A 24991-nucleotide genomic window follows, 5' to 3' on the forward strand; every position below is an offset into this window, starting at 1 on the left:
TCCACCAAATGGGTGTACTGAAATTTTTAAAAATATTTTATTTTTAAGTAATCTCTATACCCAACATGGGGCTTGAACTCACAACTCGGAGATAAAGAATCACATGCTCTATGGACTGAGCCAGCCAGGTGCCTCTGGATGTACTAAAATTTAACCAGATTAATGGATAATTAGGTTGCTTCTGATATTTTGAAAACAACGATGCAATGATTAACCTTAATATATACCATATTACACATGTCTAAATACAGCTATAAGATATATTTTTGGAAGTAGAATTGCTAAGTTAAAAGTATATACACTTGTAATTTTGATAAAATTGGCTTCCAGAGAATTTGTATTTTTTTTACTTCTATCAGAAATGTATTACAGTAACAATATCCACACTCTTATCAACACAGTTTGTCACCAAACTGTCGATTTTTGCTAATCTAATAGGTAAAAATAAAATCTTGTTATAGATGAAACTTGCTTTTCTTGTACTCACTTAGGAGTGAGCAGAGTGTCACAGCAAAAGGTGTCACTTCATTTTTTCCAGTAGAGATCAAAAGATCAACTTTGAAAAAGAAACAAATGAGTAATTTTTTGATCATCGCCTGGTAGAAGAACAGGGTCAGCACACTTAACTTTTCTTAGATAATATGCATTAATTGCCTTTCACACCTTCCTTTCAAATCTCAACATTTCCCTTATCTCCCTAGGGCTAGGAGAGTTCTTCTTCTTTTTTTAAAAAATATTTTATTTATTTATTTGTCAGACAGAGAGGGAGAGGGCAAGCAGGGGGAGCAACAGGCAGAGGGGAGAAGCAGGGTCCGCACTGAGCATGGACCCCGATGTGGGACTCAATCCCAGGACCCTGAGATCATGACCTGAGCTGAAGGCAGACGCTTAACCAACTGAGCCACCCAGGTGACCTGAGAGTTATTCTTTGACACCCGAAAACACCTCCTATCATACATGCTGGCAGGAGGGTATGAACATCGTATAGCTTGGCTGTGGCCCTGCTTGGTTCCAGTCCTTGGAATCGAAGCTAGCTTGAATTCCTTAGTATCCTTTGTGGCTGCATAGGTTCTTGTCTCCTAGCATTACTGAAGGAAAAGACGAAATCTTGGACATTCAGACTTCGATGGATTCTGATGCTGTTTGCTTGGATACTCAGGAGATCCCTGCTCTTCCTTGAATGGGGATGAGATTCTCATGGAAAAAGGGAAGATTCTGAGGGCAGCTGTGAACAAGACCCAGCCACTACAATATTGTATCCCCACTCCAGTACCCATGATTTTAAAGTGAACATATTAGGTATTCAAGGGGAGGAAACTATGCAAGAGAATATAATAAATGAAAACATATAGGCCAGTGACAAATAACCAGGAGTTAGTTGCAATATCTTTAGTCTTTTTTTGTAGTAGTTTAAGAAAAAACCTCACCAAAATCCACGTGATAAATTTCATATAAGGAATTTATAATACCGGTTGGTTTTATTTTCCAATTTTTCTCATTGTTGTTTTCTATGACACCTTTCTTCAGATGACAACTTCAGACAAGTTGGTTGTTAGTTGGACCTAAAAAGAATGAAGAACCCACAGTTAATGTGAAGTTCAGTCATGTATTTAACTTGCAGTACCTTCACCAGCTTCCTATTTTTCCCAGAGCTGCTTTTTTTTTTCTTTTTAAAGATTTATTTATTGGGGTGCCTGGGTGGCTCAGCCGGTTGAGTGACTGACCCTTGATTTCAGCTCTGGTTGTGATCTCAGGGTTGTGGGATTCTTGCTCTCTCTTCTTCTCCCTCTGTCCCTCCCTGCTTGCATGCACTCTCTCTCTAAAAGAGAAAACATAAGTAACAAAATAAAATGAAAAAGGATTTATTTATTTTAGAGAGAGAACATGCGTGCATATGTGTGCATGGGGGAGGGGCAGAGGGAGAGAGAGATCCCCCCCCCCCGCCCCGCCAGCTGAGCATGGAGCCCATCATTGGGTTTGTTCCCATGACCCTGAGATCGGGACTTGAGCCTAAATCAAGAGTCCTGGTGCTTAACCACCTGAGCCACCCAGGCGCCCCTCCAGAGCTTCTTAAGAATTAAGACTTCAGCTCATGAAAAACAGCTGATTTTCCACAACTTAAAAATATTTGACTAGGGGCGCCTGGGTGGCACAGCAGTTAAGCGTCTGCCTTCAGCTCAGGGCGTGATCCTGGCGTTCCGGGATCGAGCCCCACATCAGGCTCCTCCACTGTGAGCCTGCTTCTTCCTCTCCCACTCCCCCTGCTTGTGTTCCCTCTCTCGCTGGCTGTCTCTATCTCTGTCAAATAAATAAATAAAATCTTTAAAAAAAAAATATTTGACTAGATTTCTTTTTTTTAATGCTCTCTTCAGCTTGACAGTGCTTATGACCAACTCAGGTTTAATGATCCCATCTCCTTTTGTAACTATTGCTTTGAGGACTTTTTATATTTCCTTCTTATAATTTCTGATAAATCTGCATACAGCAGGAACTTTCTGTTGAGCAGTTAGAGGGTTCAACATCTCCGCTGGCTTTGGAGAAACTAAACTGTAACTTTATTACCATTATCTTAGGCTAAAATCTTTATAAAAATATTTCAGTATTGCCATTATCTTTCTAAAGAGAGGTCTTTCTCAGGGCTTACATTCTGAATAATTTATGTTTAAAGCATCCTTGGCGAAATGTTATTTTTACCGGTTTCCTTATATGTTCTTTGTTATATCACATTGCATTTAAACAGCGTACTAATAATGTATGTTAGTAATTTTTACCTTGATAACTGAGAGCAGTATTTTGGGCATCTACAGCTCCTTTCTACTAAGATGTCCTTCCCACCTAACCCTCCCTTCCCTTCTTCCCTCTTTTATTATTATTGTTATTACTATTATTATTATTATTATTATTAAGGTTATATTTTATTTATTTGTCAGAGAGAGAGAGAGAGCACAAGCAGGGGGAGCAGCAGGCAGAGGGAGAAGCAGGCTCCCGGCTGAGCCAGGAGCCTGATGCAGGACTCAATCCCAGGACCCCGGGATCAAACCGGACCGGAAGGCAGATGTTTAACTGACTGAACCACCTAGGTGTTCCTTATTGTTTCTTTTTAAATTATTTTTTAAGTATGCTCTATGCCCAATGTGGGGCTTGGGCTCAAGACCCCCAAATCAGGAGTCACATACTCTACCAACTGAGCCCGCCACTCCCCCGTCCCTCCTCTTCCTTCTTTTAAACCTACTGATGCTTTGAGATCTGGCTCCAACCTCCCACCCTCCAGGCATTCCTTCCTCACTGCCTTGGTTTCTTTTTTTCAACTCCTGCAGTATGCTTCATTTGCCGTCTTTCATATATCCTGCCCTTTTCTGTGCAGGTTTTCTATCAATCTTTTTTGTTTCTATGTATGTCCTGTTTTCACATCTGGATTGTTAGTTTCTTTTCTTTTCTTTTAATTTTTAATTTAATTTTATTTTTAAGTAATTTCTACTGTCAACATGGGGCTCAAACTCAATATCCCCAAGATCAAGAGTTGCGTGCCCTACCAACTGAGCCAGCCAGGCTCCCCTGGATTGTTAGTTTCTTTCTTTCTTTCTTTCTTTCTTTCTTTCTTTCTTTCTTTCTTTCTTTCTTTCTTTCTTTCTTTCTTTCTTTCAAGATTTTATTTATTTATTTGACAGAGAGAGATAGCGAGAGAGGGAACACAAGCAGGGGAAGTGGGAGAGGGAGAAGCAGGTTTCCCGCTGAGCAGAGAGCCCGATGCGGGTCTTGATCCCAAGACCCTGGGACCATGACCAGAGCCAAAGGCAGACGCTTAACGACTGACCCACCCAGGCGCCCCTGGATTGTTAGTTTCTTGATGGCTGGTACTATGTTTAGGCATCACTCCATCCCCTCAGTAACTATAGTGCCCAGAGGGTCCAGAGCATGCTTGTGGGTTATTTGATTCATAAATTGATTGGGGGGCAGTTTATAGCCTTTCGCACCTTAAAGACTCCTGGACTCCTATTTTTGGGCACAAAAAGGGGATGCACTTTGCTGCTTGCCTTGCTTTCTAGTTGGGACGGAGAGGGGATGTTGACTGGAGGTTTAATTGACCAGTGGAAGGTAGATCTCTTATTAGAGGTGCAATCATTGCTGGGTGGAAGGGGTAGGGAAAGCAGGCAAATATGAAACTCCAACACATTCCCTATGATAAGTAAGCCTCCTTCTTTCATTGTTGGGTACGGAAGTAGAAGAAGAGGGTAAGATGAACTCAGGAAAACTGGGAGATCTGCCCCTCTTTGGGGATGCCTTTTCTGGGACCGAATTCTGGGCATCCTTATATATGAAAGAATTGGGGGCAGAGCTATTCTGAAGTCCATTTTCAATATTTAAAAAGTTTGGAAATTTCTGGTTTAGAGGCTATTAGTATGAATCAAGGCTTTTTGGATGTTAGACCTACACATAATAGAAGAAATTAGAATTGTAAAAAAAAAATCTGCTGTTAGAGTATCATCAGGAAAAGAGTCTTCAAACGTGATCAGAGGTGTTAATATTGGGCTAGATTGCAAGACTGATGGCTGCTGAGTATTGCAATCTGGTTTCCAGTCATTCCTTTGGGTGTTGTTTTATCAATGTAGTCTTCATTTCTAATCAGCTTTTAAAATGCAGGAATATATAAAAAATGATGGAGAGGCGCCTGCGTGGCTCAGTTGGTTAAGCGTCTGCCTTGGGCTCCGGTCATGATCCCAGGATCCTAGGATTGAGCCCCAAGTCCAGCTCTCTGCTCAGGAGGGAGTCTGCTTCTCCCTCTACCTCTGCTGCTCCCCCTGCTTGTGCTTGTGCCCGCCTGCATTCTCTCTCTCTCTCTCTTTCTCTCTGTCAAATAAATAAAGAAATCAAATCTTAAAAAAAAAAAAAAAAAGATGGAAATATGCCAGCCCTGACCTAAGCATAGGGAAGTGGAGAGGATTGAAAATAGGAAAGCCTAGATTTCATTAGTGATTCTGTCATACTTAGTTGTGAGTGCTATCTCCCTTTATCTTTCTGTCTTTCTGTCTCTTGCATTATTTACTGAGAAACAAAATTACATGGATCTTAAGATTGCAATCTTTGAAAAAAAAGAGTGTGATCTTTGGAGTTAGATTTTTTGAGTTTAAATCCCACTGTTGTCACTTGACTGCTGTGGACCTTAGGTAAATACTTAATACCTCTGTGCTTCTGTAAAATGGAGATAGTAAGTATACCTAGCCCTTAGGATCATTGTAAGGATTAAATAAAATAATACAAAATATTTACCACAATACCTGGCAAATAGGGAGTGTTAAAATATCAGCAGTTATTACAAAGTGACAGGCACCAAACTAACATGTTTTTGGCCTAGATCAAGTCCTGACTTGGCTGTTAAACCCCAAGGATCTGTGGCTTTAAGTGTGAATTCCCAGGGTTGAATTCTCTTTCTAGCAATACAGTTTGCCAACACTCTGGCTGAAATAATTTAAAGATGCTGGATACAATGGAATGTTAAATGCAATGAACCAGTATGGAAGTAATGAATATTCAGGCCAAAAGCTAAGTGAAGGGGGATCTATTGCAATGAAGCTGGGTTTTTCCTGGAGGGCATTTGCCAAACCAGTTTATCTTGTACTTCTTTTTTCCTGGTCTTGAGGACAAAAGGGATAAGAGACTAGGTGAGACATCTGAGTGGGATCCTTTGGTTATACAGCTGGGACTTCAGAAGGCTTCTCCCTCAATATAAGGGTGAATTAGAATGAAAAACAAAACAAAACAAAACAAAACAAAACTCCTCTCTCTTTCAAACTGTTTAAGACTGTAAGAAAAATCACCCATCAAAAACTGTGGTTCTGGGGCGCCTGGGTGGCACAGCGGTTAAGCGTCTGCCTTCGGCTCAGGGCGTGATCCCGGCGTTATGGGATCAAGCCCCACATCAGGCTCTTCTGCTGTGAGCCTGCTTCTTCCTCTCCCACTCCCCCTGCTTGTGTTCCCTCTCTCGCTGGCTGTCTCTCTCTCTGTCGAATAAATAAATAAAATCTTAAAAAAAAAAAAAAAAAACAACAAAAACTGTGGTTCTGAACAAATGCTTGATATTTGGTCCTGAGAATTTGTGAAACTAAACCAGCTCTAATACAGATGTGTGTGTAGAATTACAATAATTAGATGGTCAGAAAACCCTCACAATGAACATTTGATTTAAGGGAGTTCCTACAGGGCGACTGGCTGGCTCAGTCCGTAGAGCATGTGACTCTTAATCTCAGGGTTGTGAGTTCAAGCCCCATGCTGGGCATGGAGCCTACTCAAAAGAAAGAAAAAAAAGAATTCCTCCATTGCAAGTGTTCCTGGTACTGTGCAAAAGCCAATTTCCACTTTTCTTTTGGAGGAATATATTTTTGTCCTGGACTTCAGAGAATCCCCATCAATAGAATTTGAACAAAAATAAGCATTTCAAAGTAAAAAAAAAAAAAGACTAAAAACAGGATGTGAGCTGAAAAATAAGAAACTGTAAAGATGAACCAACCTATTTGAAAAACAACCATACAGAGCTTGAAAAAATAAAGACAGAATAATTGAAAATCAGAACTCAGTGAATGGATTTAACAATTGGTTAATCCAAGCTGAGTAGGAAAATAGTTAACTGAATGATCCAGCTGAAGAAAATTTCCAGTGGCAACACATAGAAGCAAAATGATGGGGGCGCCTGGGTGGCGCAGCGGTTAAGCGCCTGCCTTCGGCTCAGGGCGTGATCCCGGCATTATGGGATCGAGCCCCACATCAGGCTCCTCCGCTATGAGCCTGCTTCTTCCTCTCCCACTCCCCCTGCTTGTGTTCCCTCTCTCGCTGGCTGTCTCTCTCTCTGTCGAATAAATAAATAAAATCTTAAAAAAAAAAAAAAAAAGAAGCAAAATGATGAAACACCCAAAAGACAGGTTAATCAATGTGGAAGTTGGAGAATTCAGATCCCGCATAAGTTTATAGTTTCAGAAAGAAAAGAGAGAAAACAAGAGGAGGCAACATTTAAAAGATAATGCCTGAGAATTTTCAAGGACCAAAAAAAAAAAAATCACTGTCCATAATTCGTGAGGTCACATGAATCCCAATCATGAGTAAAAAGACTTCCACACATAGATAAAATATGATTAAATTATAGAACACAAAAGACAGAGAAGATCTTAAGCAAGGTCAGAAAGGAGAAGCAGTGTTTCTTTAAAGACGTGGTAAGTTATCCTGATAATGCAATAACAGAAGATAGAAGAAAATAAAATATTATCTTTCTTGTATCGACAGAAATTAACTGTCAGTTTAGAATTTTATTTCCATTAAAGGTATCTTTAAAAAATGAGAGCAGAAACAGCAATCAGACGACAAAAAGGGATCAAAGGTATTCAAATTGGCAAAGAAGAAGTCAAAATGTCTCTCTTTGCAGATGACATGATACTCTATATGGAAAACCCAAAAGAAGCCACTCCCAAATTATTAGAAGTTATAGAGCAATTCAGTAACGTGGCAGGATACAAAATAAATGCTCAGAAATCAGTTGCATTTCTATACACGAATAACGAGACCGAAGAAAGAGAAATTAGGGAATCCATCCCATTTACAATAGCACCAAAAACCATACGTTACCTTGGAATTAACTTAACCAGAGACGTAAAGGACCTATATTCTAGAAACTATAAATCACTCTTGAAAGACATTGAGGAAGACATAAAAAGATGGAAAGATATTCCATGCTCATGAATCGGAAGAATTAACATAGTTAAAATGTCCATGCTACCCAGAGCAATCTACACTTTCAATGCTATCCCGATCAAGATACCAAGGACATTTTTCAAAGAACTGGAACAAACAGTCCTTAAATTTGTATGGAAACAGAAAAGGCCCCGAATCTCCAAGGAACTGTTGAAAAGGAAAAACAAAGCTGGGGGCATCACAATGCCGGATTTCGAGCTGTACTACAAAGCTGTGATCACAAAGACAGCATGGTACTGGCACAAAAACAGACACATAGACCAATGGAACAGAATAGAGAGCCCAGAAATGGACCCTCGGCTCTTTGGGCAACTAATATTTGATAAAGCAGGAAAAAACATCCGGTGGGAAAAAGACAGTCTCTTCAATAAATGGTGCTGGGAAAATTGGACAGCTACATGCAAGAGAATGAAACTTGACCACTATCTCACACCATACACAAAAATAAACTCCAAATGGATGAAAGACCTCGATGTGAGACAGGAATCCATCAAAATTCTAGAGGAGAACATAGGCAGCAACCTCTACGACATCGGCCAAAGCAACCTTTTTCATGACACATCCCCAAAGGCAAGAGAAACAAAAGATAAAATGAATTTATGGGACTTCATCAAGATTAAAAGTTTCTGCACAGCCAAGGAAACAGTCAGAAAAACTAAGAGGCAGCCCACGGAATGGGAGAATATATTTGCAAATGACACTACAGATAAAGGACTGGTATCCAAGATCTACAAAGAACTTCTCAAACTCAATACACGAGAAACAAATAAACAAATCAAAAAATGGGCAGAAGATATGAACAGACACTTTTCCAATGAAGACATACAAATGGCTAACAGACACATGAAAAAATGTTCAAAATCATTAGCCATCAAGGAAATTCAAATCAAAACCACACTGAGATACCACCTTACGCCAGTTAGAATGGCAAAAATAGACAAGGCAAGAAACAACAATTGTTGGAGAGGATGTGGAGAAAGGGGATCCCTCCTACATTGTTGGTGGGAATGCAAGTTGGTACAGCCACTCTGGAAAACAGTGTGGAGGTCCCTTAAAAAGTTAAAAATTGAGCTACCCTATGATCCAGCCATTGCACTACTGGGTATTTACCCCAAAGATACAGATGTAGTGAAGAGAAGGGCCATATGCACCCCAATGTTCATAGCAGCAATGTCCACAATAGCTAAATCGTGGAAGGAGCCGAGATGCCCTTCAACAGATGACTGGATTAAGAAGTTGTGGTCCATATATACAATGGAATATTACTCAGCTATCAGAAAGAATGAGTTCTCAACATTTGCTACAACATGGACAGCACTGGAGGAGATAATGCTAAGTGAAATAAGTCAAGCAGAGAAAGACAACTATCATATGATTTCTCTCATCTATGGAACATAAGAACTAGGATGATCGGTAGGGGAAGAAAGGGATAAAGAAAGGGGGGGTAATCAGAAGGGGGAATGAAACATGAGAGACTATGGACTATGAGAAACAAACTGAGGACTTCAGAGGGGAGGGGGGTGGGGGAATGGGATAGACCGGTGATGGGTAGTAAGGAGGGCACGTATTGCATGGTGCACTGGGTGTTATACACAACTAATGAATCATCGAGCCTTACATCGGAAACCGGGGATGTACTGTATGGTGACTAACATAATATAATAAAAAATCATTAAAAAAAAAAATGAGAGCAGAGACTTTGCAGACCTCACAAAACCTAGAGTTTGTTCTAGCAGATTGTCACTGAAAGGGTGTACTTCAGGCAGAGGAAAATTATTCCCAGATGTATGGTCTCAGAAACAAAAAGCGATGAAGAGCAAAGATAAGGAAAAATTTGTAAGTTAAAGCACATACCGATTGGGTAAAACAATAGTGTCTTCAGCGGGAACTAGATAAAATAAATGACAGAAGTTGGAGAAGTTAAAGGAATTAATATCTTATAAAGTTCCTGCGTTGTTCAGGAGGAAGTTAAAGATACTGGTTCAATTTAGATTTTGGTTAGTGAAGTGTGCATGGTGAAATTTCTGTAGCAGCCACTAAAAAGGACTGAACAACCTCCTAGCTAATGGGGAAAATAGACACGAGGAAAATAAACCTTGAAGTCAAAAAAGCTGAGAAAAGAAATATAGAATAAGACAAATAGCAAGTACAAAACAAGATCTAGAAATAAATAACACATGTATCAGTAATTATAATCCGAAGGAATCAAAGATTGTTACACTGGATGAAAAATGAATTCAGTTATTTGCTGATTATAGAAGATATGTCTGAAACATAAGGATATAGAGAAGTTAAAAGTAAAAGAATAGGGGCGCCTGGGTGGCACAGCGGTTAAGCGGCTGCCTTCGGCTCAGGGTGTGATCCCGGCGATCTGGGATTGAGCCCCACATCAGGCTCTTCTGCTATGAACCTGCTTCTTCCTCTCCCATTCCCCCTGCTTGTGTTCCTTCTCTCGCTGGCTGTCTCTCTCTCTGTCAAATAAATAAAATCTTTAAAAAAATAAAAGTAAAAGAATAGAGAAAGGCAAATGAATGATTAAAAACCAAAAGACAGCCTGCCTTATTGACATTGGGCAAAATAGACCTTAAATGCTGAAAGAGCATTTTTAGAAACAAAACTGGTCATATTGGTTAAAAGTTTCAACTCATCAGAATGATGAACTTTTAAAAATTTTATTTTAATTTGTATAGTTAGCATGCAGTGTTAAGTTAGTTTCAGGTGTAAAATATGGTGATTCAACAATTTCATATATTAGTTCTATCATGATAAGTATACTCTTAATTCCCACCACCTATTTCAACCATCCCCCACCCACCTCCCCTCTGGTAACCATCACTTTGTTTTCTGTAGTTGAGTCTGTTTCTTGGTTTGTCTTGGTTTGTCTCTTTTTTCCCCTTTGTTTGTTTTTGTTTCTTAAATTCCACATATGAGTGAAATTATGTATGTCTTTTCTGACTTACTCCATTCAGCACAGAATGAAACACTTGTATGCTCAATATAAAGCAAAAATTGAGAAGACTATAATGAGACACATATACACTTGACCCTCGAACAACACAGGTTTCAACTACACAGGTCCGCTATACATGGATTTTTTTCAATAAGTGCAGTATTGTAAATCTATTTTCTTTTATGATTTTATTAACATATTGTTTTCTGTAGCTTACTTTATTATAAGAATGTAGTATAGAATACATATAATATATGGAATATGTATTCAGCGACTGTTTATGTTATCCATAAGGTCAGCAGCAGGCTGTTAGTTTTTGGGGGAGTCAAAAGTTATATGTGGATTTTCAACTGTGTGGGGTGTTGGCATCCTTAATCCCCACATTACTCAGGGATCAACTGTATTACTAGTGAGAGTTTAATATATTTCCTCAGTGCTTGATAAAGTGGGAAAAAGTTCAGTGATCATATACAAGATTTGAGCAGTATAGTTGGAATAAGTTTGAGCCGATTGACATGAAGATCACTGTATCTCAAAACTGCAGAATGTGCATTTTTTGAAACACACATAGAACATTTATTAAAAATGACTTCATACTTTGTTACCAGGCAAGTCTTAACAATTATTAAATAATTGGTATCATATAGACCAGATCTGTGACCACAATGCAATTAAGCTAGAAACTGATAAAAATATAACGATGAATAATCATAGAAATACTTCAAAATGACCTTTGCATCAAAGAAGGAATCGTAATGGAAATCAAAGTTTTTAAACTGGAAGATAAGAAAAATACTATAGGTCAAAATTTGGGGAAAGCAGCTAAAGCATGTGTAAATGCTTATATTAGAAAAGAAAACCTGAAAATTAGCTAAATGTTGAAGTTAGAAAGTTCAAAAAAGGTGCAAAAGAGATTCAAAGAAAATAGAAAAGCATAGTAGTAATAATTTAATGTTATTCATTAGAAAGGATCTATAATGACAGATTTTGGCTCTTTGTAAAAGCCAGTCATGTTTATAAACATATGGTGAGATTGACTTAAATAGAAGAAGAGAACAGTATAAATAAACAGTATTAGGAGTGGAAAAGCAGATGTTTTAGATACTAAAAAGACTGTATTATGAACTAATTTATGCTAAAACATTTGAAAGCTTAGAGGAAATTAATAAATTACTGGACAAATATGACTTACCAAAACTAAATTTGGAAAAATAGAAAGGCTAAATAACTCTAGAATTTTTAAATAAAATAAACCAGTAGCCAAATATTTCTCAGGTCTAGGCTGAGATGGGTTTATGAGCAAGTTCTACCAAACATTCAAGAAAAAGAATCAAACTCGCATAAATCCTTCTAGGGAATAGAAATGCATGTTATAAAGCTGTAATAACCTCAATATAAAAAGTGTCGAGAACAATATGAGGAATGGAAATTGTAGGCCAACCTTAGGAACACACATGTAAAAATCATAAAACATGAGCAAGCTAAATCATCAGTGTATTAAAAAGACAATACATTGTGAACAAATTGGATTCATCCTGGAATTGCAGGGTTGGTTGAACATTAGAAAACTAACCATATTAACAGATTAATGGTGAAAGATAATATCACATGCAGAGAAAGTGTGTTAAAATGTTTAATGTCCTGTAAAAAACTGTTCAAGAAATTGAAACAGAAGGGAGCTTTCTTAATATGACAAAGAATATTTACAAATAACCTCCAACAAACATCCCTGTTATGGTGAAACATTGAAGGATTTTGTTTCTTGTTAAGATCAGGATCCATTTTTTAAAGATTTATTTATTTTTTAGATTTTATTTATTAATTTGAGGAGGGGACAGGGAGAGGACAAGCAGATTTGGCTCTGAGCATGGAACCTAACACAGGGCTTGATCCCACGACCCTGAGATCATGACCTGAGCCAAAATCAAGAGTCAGAGGCCTAACTGAGTGAGCCACCCAGGTACCCCAGGATCCATTATTCTATGCAATATTGTTTTTCATAGTTGGTGTTTTATATCCTGTTTTTTTTTTTTCATACAGCATTATGTCGTGAGCATTTTTCTACACTCATTTACTAAGTCTTTTTTTTTTTTTAAGATTTTATTTATTTATTCGACAGAGATAGAGACAGCCAGCGAGAGAGGGAACACAAGCAGGGGGAGTGGGAGAGGAAGAAGCAGGCTCCTAGCGGAGGAGCCTGATGTGGGGCTCGATCCCGTAACGCTGGGATCACGCCCTGAGCTGAAGGCAGACGCTTAACTGCTGTGCCACCCAGGCGCCCCATTTACTAAGTCTTTGCAGACACAGTTGTTACTATTTACGTGACTGTCAATGCTAACCCGGTAGTTGGATATTTAGAGTTCTGATTTGTGTGTGTGTCATAGAAAATGATACAGTGAACATTTTGATGTTTACATTTTGGTGTGTATCTTTAATTATTCTTTTTTCTGATGAATTTCCAGAAGACCGATTACTGAACCAAAAGGTAGGGACTGTGTTAAGTGCTGGATACATATTATATTTTAAACCAGTCTTTTCAAATGAAGCATCCGTGTGTCTTTGGAGGGTGGACTGTATCTCATTGCTCAACCAGCTCAGAGCATATTCAGCTGCTGATTGTCGTAAAGAAAAAAACACACCAGGAACTTAGGGTTTAGTGGTGTCCCCTGTGAGCCTTAAAAAAATGAACAAAGTACCCTTTTATTTCTTTCCCTTTGTGTACATAGCTGGGAGGGGGCTAGCTATGTAATTCAGCTGTTTGTAGAGCCCTTTAACAACCAGTTTGGCAGTGCTGGGAAACCTGTGGGGAGTGGGGGAGGGAGCTTGTGACAAGGGGTGTGGGGATGGATACAGGACAGTGACCTGCAGCTGAGAAGTGGAGTGGGGCCCCTCTGACCAGGGCCCTCCATGCCTTACCCAGGCAGGTTCTGAACTGCTTTCAAAGCTGGCAGTTTGGGTCTGGTGCAAAGGAAGAGGAACTGTGGCCCTGCCAACCCCATCCCTGCACTGTGTATAATATTCTTCACTTAAAATTAGTGGAGAAATGCAAGACTACCGGCCTTCTCTGAAATCTTAGCTTTTAACTGGTTTTGGTTTGAATTTTCAACTTCTAGGGATACCTGGGTACAGACATTCCCAAATGCGTTGTTAAAAGCTGTGAGATGCAAAATGCAGTTTTGGGAACTTCTCCCCTATGCCTTCTTGTTTTTTGTTTGTTTGTTTTGTTTTTGCTTTTGTTTTTTAAGGTTTATTTATTTTCGAGGGGGAAGGGGCAGAAGGAGAGAGAGAATCTCAAGCAGACCCCCTGCTGTGCGCAGAGCCCCACACGGGGCTCAGCGCTGGATCTCACAACCCTGAGACAGAGCCCCACTTGATCACGACCTGAGCCGAAATCAAGAGTCGGACACTTAACCGACTGAGCCACCGAGGCGCCCCTATGCCTTCCTTTTTCTAAGCATTTATTATTTTATGAACATTACTGTCAGAGCCTACTCATTATGCCTTTTATCTCCCAGCAAGCTTAAAGAAATCAGTACTTCTCCATATAAGTTCAATGCTATACTGCTAATGGGAATTAACTGTGCTTTCTCGGAGCTATTTTAATTCATAATTAAAGACGAAGGGATTGGGATATTAGGGAGGGGTGGCCCATAATCCTTATTAATAGCGTGTGGAATATTAAAGGGCAGAAGCTCTGAGAGAGCATCACATTCGCCACCACCCCTTTTCTGTTACACAGATGAGGCAGCTGAAGTACGGGGCAGTGAAGAGATTTCCCTGACAGTTTCGTTAGAGGTAGGAGTGGTTTGCACCTCTAGCCTCTTAACTTCTAGTCAGGCATTTTCCCATTGCCCTTTGATGCTTTCCTACATCCTGTGAACTAGTTATTCCTTTTCCAACCACAGGGTGAGTTTGTGCATTATGGTTTCATTTCTGGCTAGATAGCCTTCTTCCCTGCTGTTAGTGATTTGGAGAATACACGGGTCTCGCAGTTTTCACAATGCTGGCTGGCTAGTAAACTTGGCCTTGGTGTTTCTGAACTTGGTCCAAGTAGCTCGCTCAAATTTCATTGCAAAGAAACCTCCCACCATTTGATAATCAGAGGACTGACACTTCACTCTGATCCCTTGCAATCTGTCTACTTCAAAGGCTCCTGGCTGGAGGAACAAGGTATTCAGGTTTTTGAAGTAATATTTCATTTAAGCCTCTCCTCCTGCCTCCTGTCCTTCATTGATTGGCTCCTAGTGGAGTTGAATTGAAGGGTTGGGGTGGGAAGAGTAAGTCTTGGCTCTCGCGAGTAACACAGTTCTAGGCGCCTTCCATTGGGAAGCAGAATGTCCGGGAAGGAGCACTGCTGCACAGAGTATAGCCTTGGTCTGCAGACAGTGGATTTGGAGTCAGAAGACATGGGTTTGCAACCTGTTGTTTCCTATTAACCTCTTTGAACTCATGCTTAATAATCAATGACTCATAGGGCTATTGTAAGTGCCAGTCTTTTCTTTTTATTATTCAAATATTTTATTTATTTTAGAGAGGGAGAGAGTGTGCAAGCAGGGGAGGGGGAGGGAGAGGTAGAGAGGATGTCTAGTGGACTCTGCACCGAGAGCAGAGCCTGCCACGGGGCTCCATCCCAGGACCCTGAGATCATGACCCAAGCTGAAACCAAGAGTTGGAAGATTAACCGACTGAGCCACCCAGGCGCCCCAATAAGTGTCAGTTTTTTAAAAAGGCAAGATATAAATTGAAATGTTATATAAACCATAAAGTGATTTGCAAATAATATATTACGAAGAGAGAATGGGAGGAAGGAGAGTGGGGGTGGCAGTTTTTATGAAAGAGGGGTGCCAAAGGAGAATGGGCTGTGGTGGTGGCAGTTGCAGTAGGGAAAGAGGTAGAGGTAGTGCTCAGCACATAGCAGGCAAATCCCTCTACCTAAGGGAGAAAAAAAAGCAACAACATGGACAGATCTAGAGAGTGTAATGCTAAGCAATATAAGCCAGTCAGAGAAAGACAAATACTGTATGATTTCACTCACATGTGAAATTTAAGAAACAAAACAAAAAAGATCAAAGAATAAAAGAGACAAACAAACAAACAAAACCCCAGACTCTTAACTATAGAGAATAAATGGGTTTACCAGAGGGGAGGTGGGTAGGGGCATGGGGGAAATAGGTGAGGGGCATTAAGAGTACACGTCTCATGATGAGCATTGAGTAATATATGGAATTGTTGAGTCACCATATTGTACACCCATAACTAATACTGCATGTTAACTTTATTGGAATTAAAAAAAATTAAAAATTATGTATGTGTATGAATATATAATCTCTCCATTCTGCACAGTTCTTTTAAAGATTTTCCTATTTTTGATTCCTTTAGCACAGTGTTAGAACGCTGACTTCCATATATGAACTTGAGCAGTTATCTTTTTTTTTTTTAAGATTTTATTTATTTATTTGACAGAGAGAGCACACAAGTAGGGGGAATGGCAGGCAGAGGGAGAGGGAGAAGTAGGCTCCGTACTGAGCCGGGAGCCTGATGCGGGATTCGATCCCAGGACCCTTCGGATTATGACCGGAGCTGAAGGCAGACCCTTAACTGACTGAGCCACTCAGGCGCCCTGAATAGTTATCTTCTATTAAGCCATTCAAGTGACTTGAATAGATTTGTAGTGTTTCATAAAATTCATGTTAAAGCGGTGATATAGATTTCCCTCACATTAAAAAACCCCTAAGGGAATTCTAAAGCTGAGGAGAAAGTTTCAGGTTTTGCTCTGCTTCCTACACCTTCAAGGGGTGTGAGGGAAGCCTTTGCTACCAGAACAAAGGACTTGAATGCAGTAGATCTCTAAGGAAATCTCAAGAAAATACAGAATTACATTTTGAAACTCAGGACTAGTTAAAAACACTTGCCCCCGGTCGCCCCTGAGTCAGTTGTTGGAGACGCGACTAGCATAGACCGCTCACGACTGCCAGGTGGGTTCTCTTTCCCTTTTGCTTTGCTGGCAGATTTCACCGGTCAGGACTCTGGTTGCAAGTGATGGAAAGCTCGGCTCCCTGTGGCTTGAACGACGCTAACTACAGCAGGGAGTGCACGAGCTCATTTAACTAAAAAGAGCCAAGATCCATGTGGCTCCAGGTGTCCGTCAATGGTATCAGTAGGACTTCCTTTCTTTCCATTCCTCCGGGTTGGATCCCGACTCACAACGATCCTCCCCTTGTCCTGACAGCATGGTTGCCAGGAACTTTAGGTTTCAAGGCCTCACAACTTCGAGTCCGACAGAAAAGTGTCTTTTTCCCGACAGTTCAAACGGAAACCTGCGCCTGACTACGTGCTCGGAAAGGGGGTGCACCTCTGCGGGCTGCAGGTGGCAGTTCTCGGGTTCGGCGGGCCTGAGCCCCCCGCCCCCGCCCCCCCATCCGGGGATGAGCCGCACACCCGCTCCATCTGTGCACACCAAGGAGTTTCCTAGAGAAGCCGGAGGACGCGGGTGAGGACGACCGCCCGCAGTGCCTGCCGCTGTACGGCTTTTTCTCAGGGGACTTTCGTGGAGCAGTTGTTGCGTGAGGGATTTCTTGTTTCCTTTGTAGAGTGCTAAAAACATTTTTTAAAAAGAGTTATTTATTTATTTGACAGAGAGAGAGACAGCCAGCGAGAGAGGGAACACAGGCAGGGGGAGTGGGAGAGGAAGAAGCAGGCTCCCAGCGGAGGAGCCTGATGTGGGGCTCGATCCCATAACGCCGGGATCACGCCCTGAGCCGAAGGCAGACGCTTAACCGCTGTGCCACCCAGGCGCCCCTAAAAACATTTTTAAACATCTTGGCTGGTGACTGAAAATACGTCCTGCTTTTCTTAAAGGTGCCGTCCTCGGATTTCTGTTTTCGTAGGTGGTAGTATCCCCCAGCTGTAGCTTTCTAACCTGTAGTTTGACATTGGCAATTTTAGTCATGACCCTGCAGATAAAATGGCAGAAATAAACAAATGGAGAACGATGATAAAGGTGACTTATCAAAGAAACTTAGGAGCATATAAGGTTTGTGGCTATTTATAGTCTACCTGACACGTATCCTCTCTGAGTGCCTTACATGGCTTCTTGCATTTCTTATGGCTGCCTTAGTTCTTACTGAGTTGTGGTTTTTTTTAAGATTTTGTTTATTTGACAGAGAGAGAGTTGAGCGACGGCGAGCGCACAAGCAGGGGGAGAGGCAGAGGGAGAGGGAGAAGCAGGCTCCCCGCTGAGGAGGGAGCCCGAGGTGGGGCTCGATTTGAGGACCCTGGGATCATGACCTGAGCCGAAGGCAGCTGCTTAACCGACTGAGCCACGCAGGCGCCCCTCTTACTGAGTTTTTGGAGTGTGGAGTCTTTGATTAGAGTTGATTACAATTTCTTTTTCAAATTACATGTATTTTATAGAAATATGTTGATATGGCTAGAGTATCACAATATATTAGTAAGTTACTAAATAAAAAAAGTAGATTGCAAAATAGTAGGACCTGATTGGTGTTTTAAAAAAAGAAAATAGGCCACAGTGTCCATGGCAGTTGTCTCTGGGTGGTAAGTGATATCACAATGTACGTTTTTTTGAGCTTTTCTGTGTGTTTGAAGCTCTAAAACATGGTTAAAAATAAATTGTTAAAGATAAATGCATTTATATAGCATTTCCCATAACTTTACCATCCACTAAAAAAAATTTTTTTATTAACCTTGTTCTGGAGGCAGAATCTGAAGCTAGTTTTAATAACAATCCATTACTTCCCTATGTAATATTTCTTAGTCACTGTAAGTTATTAATTTTGTGACTCATTGCAAGGATTGGGTATCTATATGTTCTATAAAGAGTTCTGAAGGTAACATGTATATTTCATGGAGCTCTTAGGAGGTGGAGTGAGCATTTTGAAATTCCCAAAAGAAAGTCGAATCAATTTTTAAACATCTCTGCTTCTGCTTGAATATTGACCAAACAACTTCAAATTGAGTACACGGTGCCATGGAAACACATCTCTAATGTAATCTAAGTTGGTATTTTTTGAAAAATTGATGGAAGTATATTTTAGTAGATATTTTCACGTATTGTGTTCACACAAATGGGACCATGAAACACTCAAGGAAACCCTGCTTTGAGACTCCTGAGGCTGGGGTTCCTGCCAGCTTTATCTAACAGCTATGCTCTCTTCCAAGTGATGCATCCTTTTTGGGTCTCAGATTTTTTTTCCGGCTTCACCATGAGAGGTTTAGCCTAGCTGATTTCTAAGATTCCTTTCAGTCACTTCCGCTTAGTGAGCACTGGGTCCTTGGATCATCTAACTCCGGTGGAAGCCGACATAGGGATTATCGCACAACTCTCTCTTTCTCTGCCCCAGCCCTACTAATTCCAATAATCTCCACCTCCATCATCTCTAAATTTTGAAATCATTTACTCTGATTCTAGAGGCCAGAGAGAGTCCTTTCTTCCTTTAGTCTCCACCAGGCAGGAATCCAGGAAATGGGGCATGTAAGGAGGGCGTCCCTGATGTTTACTAAGGGCCTGCAGTGGGTGCACGGCCTAGGTCTGGCACTCAGAGGAAACTTACAGGCTCCCCTAACCTTCGGCAGCAAGCAGACGCCTGGAGAGGTAAGACGTGCGAGCCGTTAACCAACATAAGGAGGCAAACAGCCTGGAAGCCATAGGGTTCAATTACTTACACCTTTGCGCTCTAGCTCAGCTGTTTGCATTCTCTGCGCCCCCTCTTCCTAAAAGCATCCACCCAGAAGAGTTTCTTCAAGGAGTAGAGATAATATACATGAAGAATGGTTTTGGTTGTGTTTGCGAATCACCCTGTGGAGCTTTAAAACCCACTGATGCCCAAGTCCCAGCCCCAGAGATTCTGATATAATTGGTCTGGGGTGTGGCCTGGGAGCCTGGATCCTATGGCTTCCCACCTGATTGATTTTAATGTGTGGTCAGGGTTGAGACCCCATGATGTAAAGCTTTATCATAGTTGCTGATGCGTAGTAGATAATAACTGGTATGTATGATTATGGTCGTTCAGTGCATGAGAGAGTTTAGGTAAATTGGAGGGAGAGATCCTGGAGGCATTTCAGGAAGGTGGTAGCTTTTTTTTTTCTTTTTTTCAGATTTTATTTTTTTAAGTGACCTCCACGTCCAACATGGGGCTTGAGCTCGTGCCCCGAGATCAAGAATTGCATGCCCTACTAACTGAACTAGCCAGGCACCCCAGGAAGGCAGTGGCATTTTAACCAGTCCTTAAAGAAAAGGGCAATGATTACAGGGAGCAAAAAGATCTGGAAGTTGGAAAGATGGGTGCGTGGAAGACCAGCGCTCAAGTATCTCAGTATTACATACATCTGCGTGAGTTTGTATTTCTGTCTTCAAAGAGTTGAAGGTCTTGGTCCTCATTGAATGTATCCGGGGATGTGACCTATATTCATTATCTATTGCTGTGTAACAAATTACCCTAAATCTTAGTGTATAAGGCAACAATAATTATTATCTGTGTGTCAGAAATATAGATGGGGTCCAGAGGGGACGGCTTGTCTCGGTCCCTCTGTATCTGGAGCTTCGTCTAGAAGACTTGAGGGCTGGAGTTACAATGGTTTATAGATTGATTCGCTCACATGTCTATGGTTGATGGTGGCTGTTGGCTGAGCGCCTAGCTGGTGCTACCAGTTGGAACACTCCTATCTGGGCTTCCTTACATCGTGGTAGCTGGGTTCTCAGGGTGAGTACCCTGAGAGAGATAGGGAGCCAGACAGGTGTATCCTTTTTATGATCTAGTTTTGGAAGACTCATAACATCAATTACAACTGATTTTGTTAGAAATGAGTCACTGAGTCCAGCCTATATTCAAAAGAAGGGGAATTAGATTCCACCATTTGAAGGGAGAGAGGAATGTACAAGAATTTATGGGACATATTTAAAAACCACCATATTGGGCACCTGAGTGCCTCAGTTGGTTGAGTCCCACTCTAATTTCAGCTTAGGTCATGATTTCGGGGTCATGGGATCAAGCCCCATGGTGCGCTCTGTGGTCAGAAGGGACTCTGGTAGAGATTCTCTCTTGTCCTCTCCCTCTGCCCCTCTCCCCACTCATGTTAGTGCACTCTCTCTCTCCTCTCTCTCTTTCTCTCAAATAAATAAATCTTAAGAAAAGAAAAAAAAAACCCTCCATATTGTGTAACAGTCTAGTTCCTTCTAGCCTGTCATGGCTAGAATCTTGGGTTTGGAATCCGAAGATATGATTTCAAGTCCTATTGCTACCCTTTCCTAGCAGCATGGGCAAATTACTTACGTTAATATCCTCTTCTTTCCTTCTTTCGTCTGGTTAAGAGGAAGCTAAGTGAGAGTCAGGTATGTTCATGTGTTTTGCTAATTATATACAAATGCACATTATTCTTTCATCTTCTGATTCCACTAACCTTCCCTGGATTACGAATGAAGAGTGCAAAAGAAAGAATGACACAGGAAACCATAAGACCAAGTGAGTAAGGAAAAATGAGCATAGATACAGACAAGGTCCTCTTTAATTCCACGTAACTCAAAATATTTCTAATATGAACAATCAGGGAGCCTGGGTGGCTCAGTCAGTTGAACATCTGCCTCTTGATTTCGGCTCAGGTCATGATCTCAGTGTCCTGGGATTGAGCCCTGCATCAGGCTCTGTGCTGAGTGGGGACTCTGAGGATTCTTTCTCTCTTGCCCCTACCCCCTGCTTGCACATGTGCACACACACGCTCTCTCTCTCAAATAAATAAATATTAAAAAAAAATACGTAGATGTCTTTAAAATTGCATGTATGTATATGTATTTTATACACACATACATACATATGTAAATGCATAGAAAAAGAACTGAAATGATACACACCAAGCAAAAATGGTCATTCCAAGAGAGGGACATGGAATGAAGGAAGAGGGGTCTTTAGATTTTTAAGGATTTTTGATGAATTTCAGTGTTGACTTTAAAAAAATTAATGAGCATATATAACTATTATTTATATAACTAAAAGGAGAGCTCTTTGTAGTATTCAGTATTGGGTGGGAGGGGATATTGGCTCCAATAATCAGCTGTTTGCTGTCATCTTTTACAACTGGATCCATAGGTGATTTTAACTTAGATTTGTGGGACTCCTCTTTGCTTTTTTTTAAAGGTTTTATTTATTTGACAGAGTAAGAGAAAGAGAGCACACACAAGCAGGGGGAGTGGCAGAGGGAGAGGAAGAAGCAGGTTCTCTGCTGAGCAGAGAGCCCAACGTGAGGCTTGATCCCAGGACTCCGGGATCATGACCAGAGCCGAAGGCAGATGCTCAACCGACTGAGCCACCCAGGTGCCCCTGGTGGGACTCATCTTTAGCCTGAGGAAGTAAGAGCGACAGCCAGACTTAGCCAGGTGGGAATGAGGCAAGAAGTGGGAGTTGAGGCACGAAGCCAGAGAAAAGGTAGGAAAGGTTGGAGTCAGGTAAGATTGCTGTTGGAGAGAGTTAAGAAGGAGGCTTTGAGCCAAGGAGAAGCTCTGGCAAAAGCTACAGGAGCCTTCACCAATTGTTCCATTGATGAATAGACAAAGCTCTGAGAATTTATTTTTTTTTTTTCACCAAGTGTCTGACTTCATCCTGGAGTATCTTTACAAAACTCTAGGTTGTTCTAATAGGACAGATAACAAATCATTTCCCACCTGTGGGTTTTCCTTCATGCCAGCCCTGCTCGGTGTTGCCTGGCCTTATTCTGTGACCAGAAAAGAAGCTGGAATTCTGGAAAGTTGCTTTAGCCAAATCCTGTGAACAATGGGGGCCTTGTTGAGGGTTATGCACATCAGCTTTTGGAGGAGTTTAATTCATCAGCTCAGATCTCTGCTTTTCAAGCCCTTGCTCTAGTTAGCATTGTGTTTCTCTGTGGAGGGGCAAGCCTGTTGTAGGGGTAGACACTGCTTCTTATTCACCCTGCTTGAGACCTGTGCCCACTTCTACCTACACCAGTAAGTGCAGTGTGGGCCGAGCCAGGCCTTAATGGTCCTGACTGGACCACCAGTGAATCCAAAAGAGGGAGGCAAGCTTTGTTACTGTGTTTGGCTTACCCATGGCTGCATGGCGCTGTTACAATTTCTAAGATTTCTATGGATTGATTGCATAGTCTACCAGAGGGGTATGAAGCCAAAATTCAGGAACTGGGAATGACGGTCACCTCCCCTCCTATAGACGAAAGTTCCTGAGAAGTTACCGGCTTTGGCAGGTTTGGGTCTGGGCCAAATATGGGCGAGGCCTGGAGCACATAAACCAGTCCTGAAACTTATTGTCTGATGGTAGATTTATTCCCCCTTGAGACGGCAATAACTGAGTCCCGAAAGGTGCTGTTTGAGAAAGCTACTGTTTGTGGTGTGTTAAATGACATTCTACCCTCTGGGAAGACTTGTGGGAAATTTCCTAGGACGTAGGGGATTCCATGTATGGGGAGGTTGTATGCCGCCTGTGTTGCTTCATCACGCTGGGTAACCGATGCATCATGTTACCAGGGTGAGCGTGTGGCTGCCATTTTCTTCATTTTTGTCTCATTCTGTTTCCCTCGACAGAGCAATTTGGTTTTGATGCTGTGCCAGAAATCTTCTGACAATGAGCTACTGGAACTTGGAGAAAAGAAACTGTGTGCAGTACCGCAGGCATTTTCTGGTGGACAACAGTGTGTTTCATGGTGAGCTGCCTTTCGTATTTGTGGAGTTGCGGCTTTTATTTTGTTTCTGACAGCACTTCTATTCTAGCACTTTGGATGCAAATATGGTGTCATGGTTGGGTTGAACCAAGAGCTCTAGTTAACTTGTTTATGGATAATTTGCCTGAGAAGCCCCACTGGTCTCATCCCCTCCAGGTGGAAGCAGTGTGCCCACCCCAATAACCATAATGGCGTTACCACTTTCTTCCTTACAGATGAGTTCAGATCAGTGCCTTTTCTCTTTTGTGCTGCCAGCTCCAGTAATATCCCTTTCTGATGCCTGAACTTTTGGGGGGCTAGCCACATAGTAAGGTTCAGTTACTATATGTGGGTCATCAGTCAGTGCTTGTTACCAGCATGGTGTGTGTCTGCTGTCAGACCACATCTGAAAACAGAGCAGAGCCGTTCACGGCACTTACCTGTCATACTCAGGGTGGGTTACTGCAGCCGCAGATCAGGGAGGCGTCAATACTCGTCATTTTTCCTGGCAAACTAAGATGAATTGCCTGTACCTTGCTGGTGTGTGTGTTTTGTGATATGTAGTCGGGGATAAGCTCTGTCAGTCCTGCTATCAGGATACCCTTGAGTGAAATTTATTTAAGAGTCAAAGATTTACACGTTGCCCGTATTTTTGGAGTAATCTCCATCGAAAGCTGGGGGGATTTGCGGAGGGTAGACAGAAATTTCCCAGGGATCAGAGAGCTCTTTAACAATCCTATAATCTAAGTTGCCTTCGACTTTCCAGGTTTAGTTCTTCTTCCCCAATTTGGTGACAGACTAATGCTTTTTTATTGCTTTAAATTAAGATAAACTCAGCTTTACTTACTTTATTAGAGTACTTCAGAGGTTACAATGTTTTTTCCCCCCCACATTCATTATGGACCCCACTCTAGGGTTTTCCTAGGTAAGGAGTACTTTATCTTACAGGTTGAGAAAGGGAAGCAGATATGAAATGATTAGCCCAAGTTGACCTAGTTAATTATCAGCAAGGTCAGAACTAAAATTCCTGCCTCTACCTTTCCAGACTGGCTCTCCTGGCATTGCAGTGGTGAATGGAGGCACATGCCTCCTTAGCAAAGGAGACAGGGAGTTGTGACCTTACCCTGTGTCCCTGAGTTCTACTCTGTTTTTCTGTGAACCTCTTCTAGGGGTTCTATTCATTGCTTCATCTCTCTCGCACACGGTGTTTGCCGTGGGCTATTTCCTGTTACAAGTTTTTATTTGTAATAAAAAAAAGAATAAATATGATAAGTGAAGAAACACAGGAGTTAGAGAAACCAGCTTTAGTTTTTCAAGTTGTATTTTGTGCCTGTTTGGACCAAGTTCAGGTTTAAATACCTTCATATAGTATTTTAGAATGCCTTTGTCCAGAGATCTCAAAGGCTCTAACAATTTAAAAACAATTTTCTATGTATTTTTATGGTGGTAGTACCACTTAGCATATTACTGTCTTATGCTGAGGGCTTCATGAACGCTCATATTGCTTTCTTTCGACACCTTCACAATGGTTATTATTCACCCCGTTTCACAAAGAGGAAGCTGAGGCTTGGGGAGGTTGTGAAGTGGTGATCTGAATTTCAAACTCTGATCTAACTCCAAAATGCC

The 24991-nt window shown here is 41.3% G+C and overlaps 1 protein-coding gene across 1 annotated transcript in view; it reads left to right on the plus strand.

Annotated features, from left to right (window-relative positions):
* PLCH1 (phospholipase C eta 1) overlaps window positions 1-24991 on the plus strand; it is a 234211-nt gene that overhangs the window by 18483 nt on the left and 190737 nt on the right. Inside the window, exon 2 of the mRNA XM_040636649.1 lies at window positions 23250-23368. Within this exon, the coding sequence (XP_040492583.1) occupies window positions 23290-23368 (79 nt within the window). The 5' untranslated portion in view covers window positions 23250-23289. The remainder of the gene's footprint in view (window positions 1-23249; window positions 23369-24991) is intronic.

The sequence above is a fragment of the Ursus maritimus genome, unplaced genomic scaffold (genome assembly GCF_017311325.1).
Source record: "Ursus maritimus isolate PB19 unplaced genomic scaffold, ASM1731132v1 scaffold_20, whole genome shotgun sequence".
In the NCBI taxonomy this organism is placed as follows: Eukaryota; Metazoa; Chordata; class Mammalia; order Carnivora; family Ursidae; genus Ursus; species Ursus maritimus.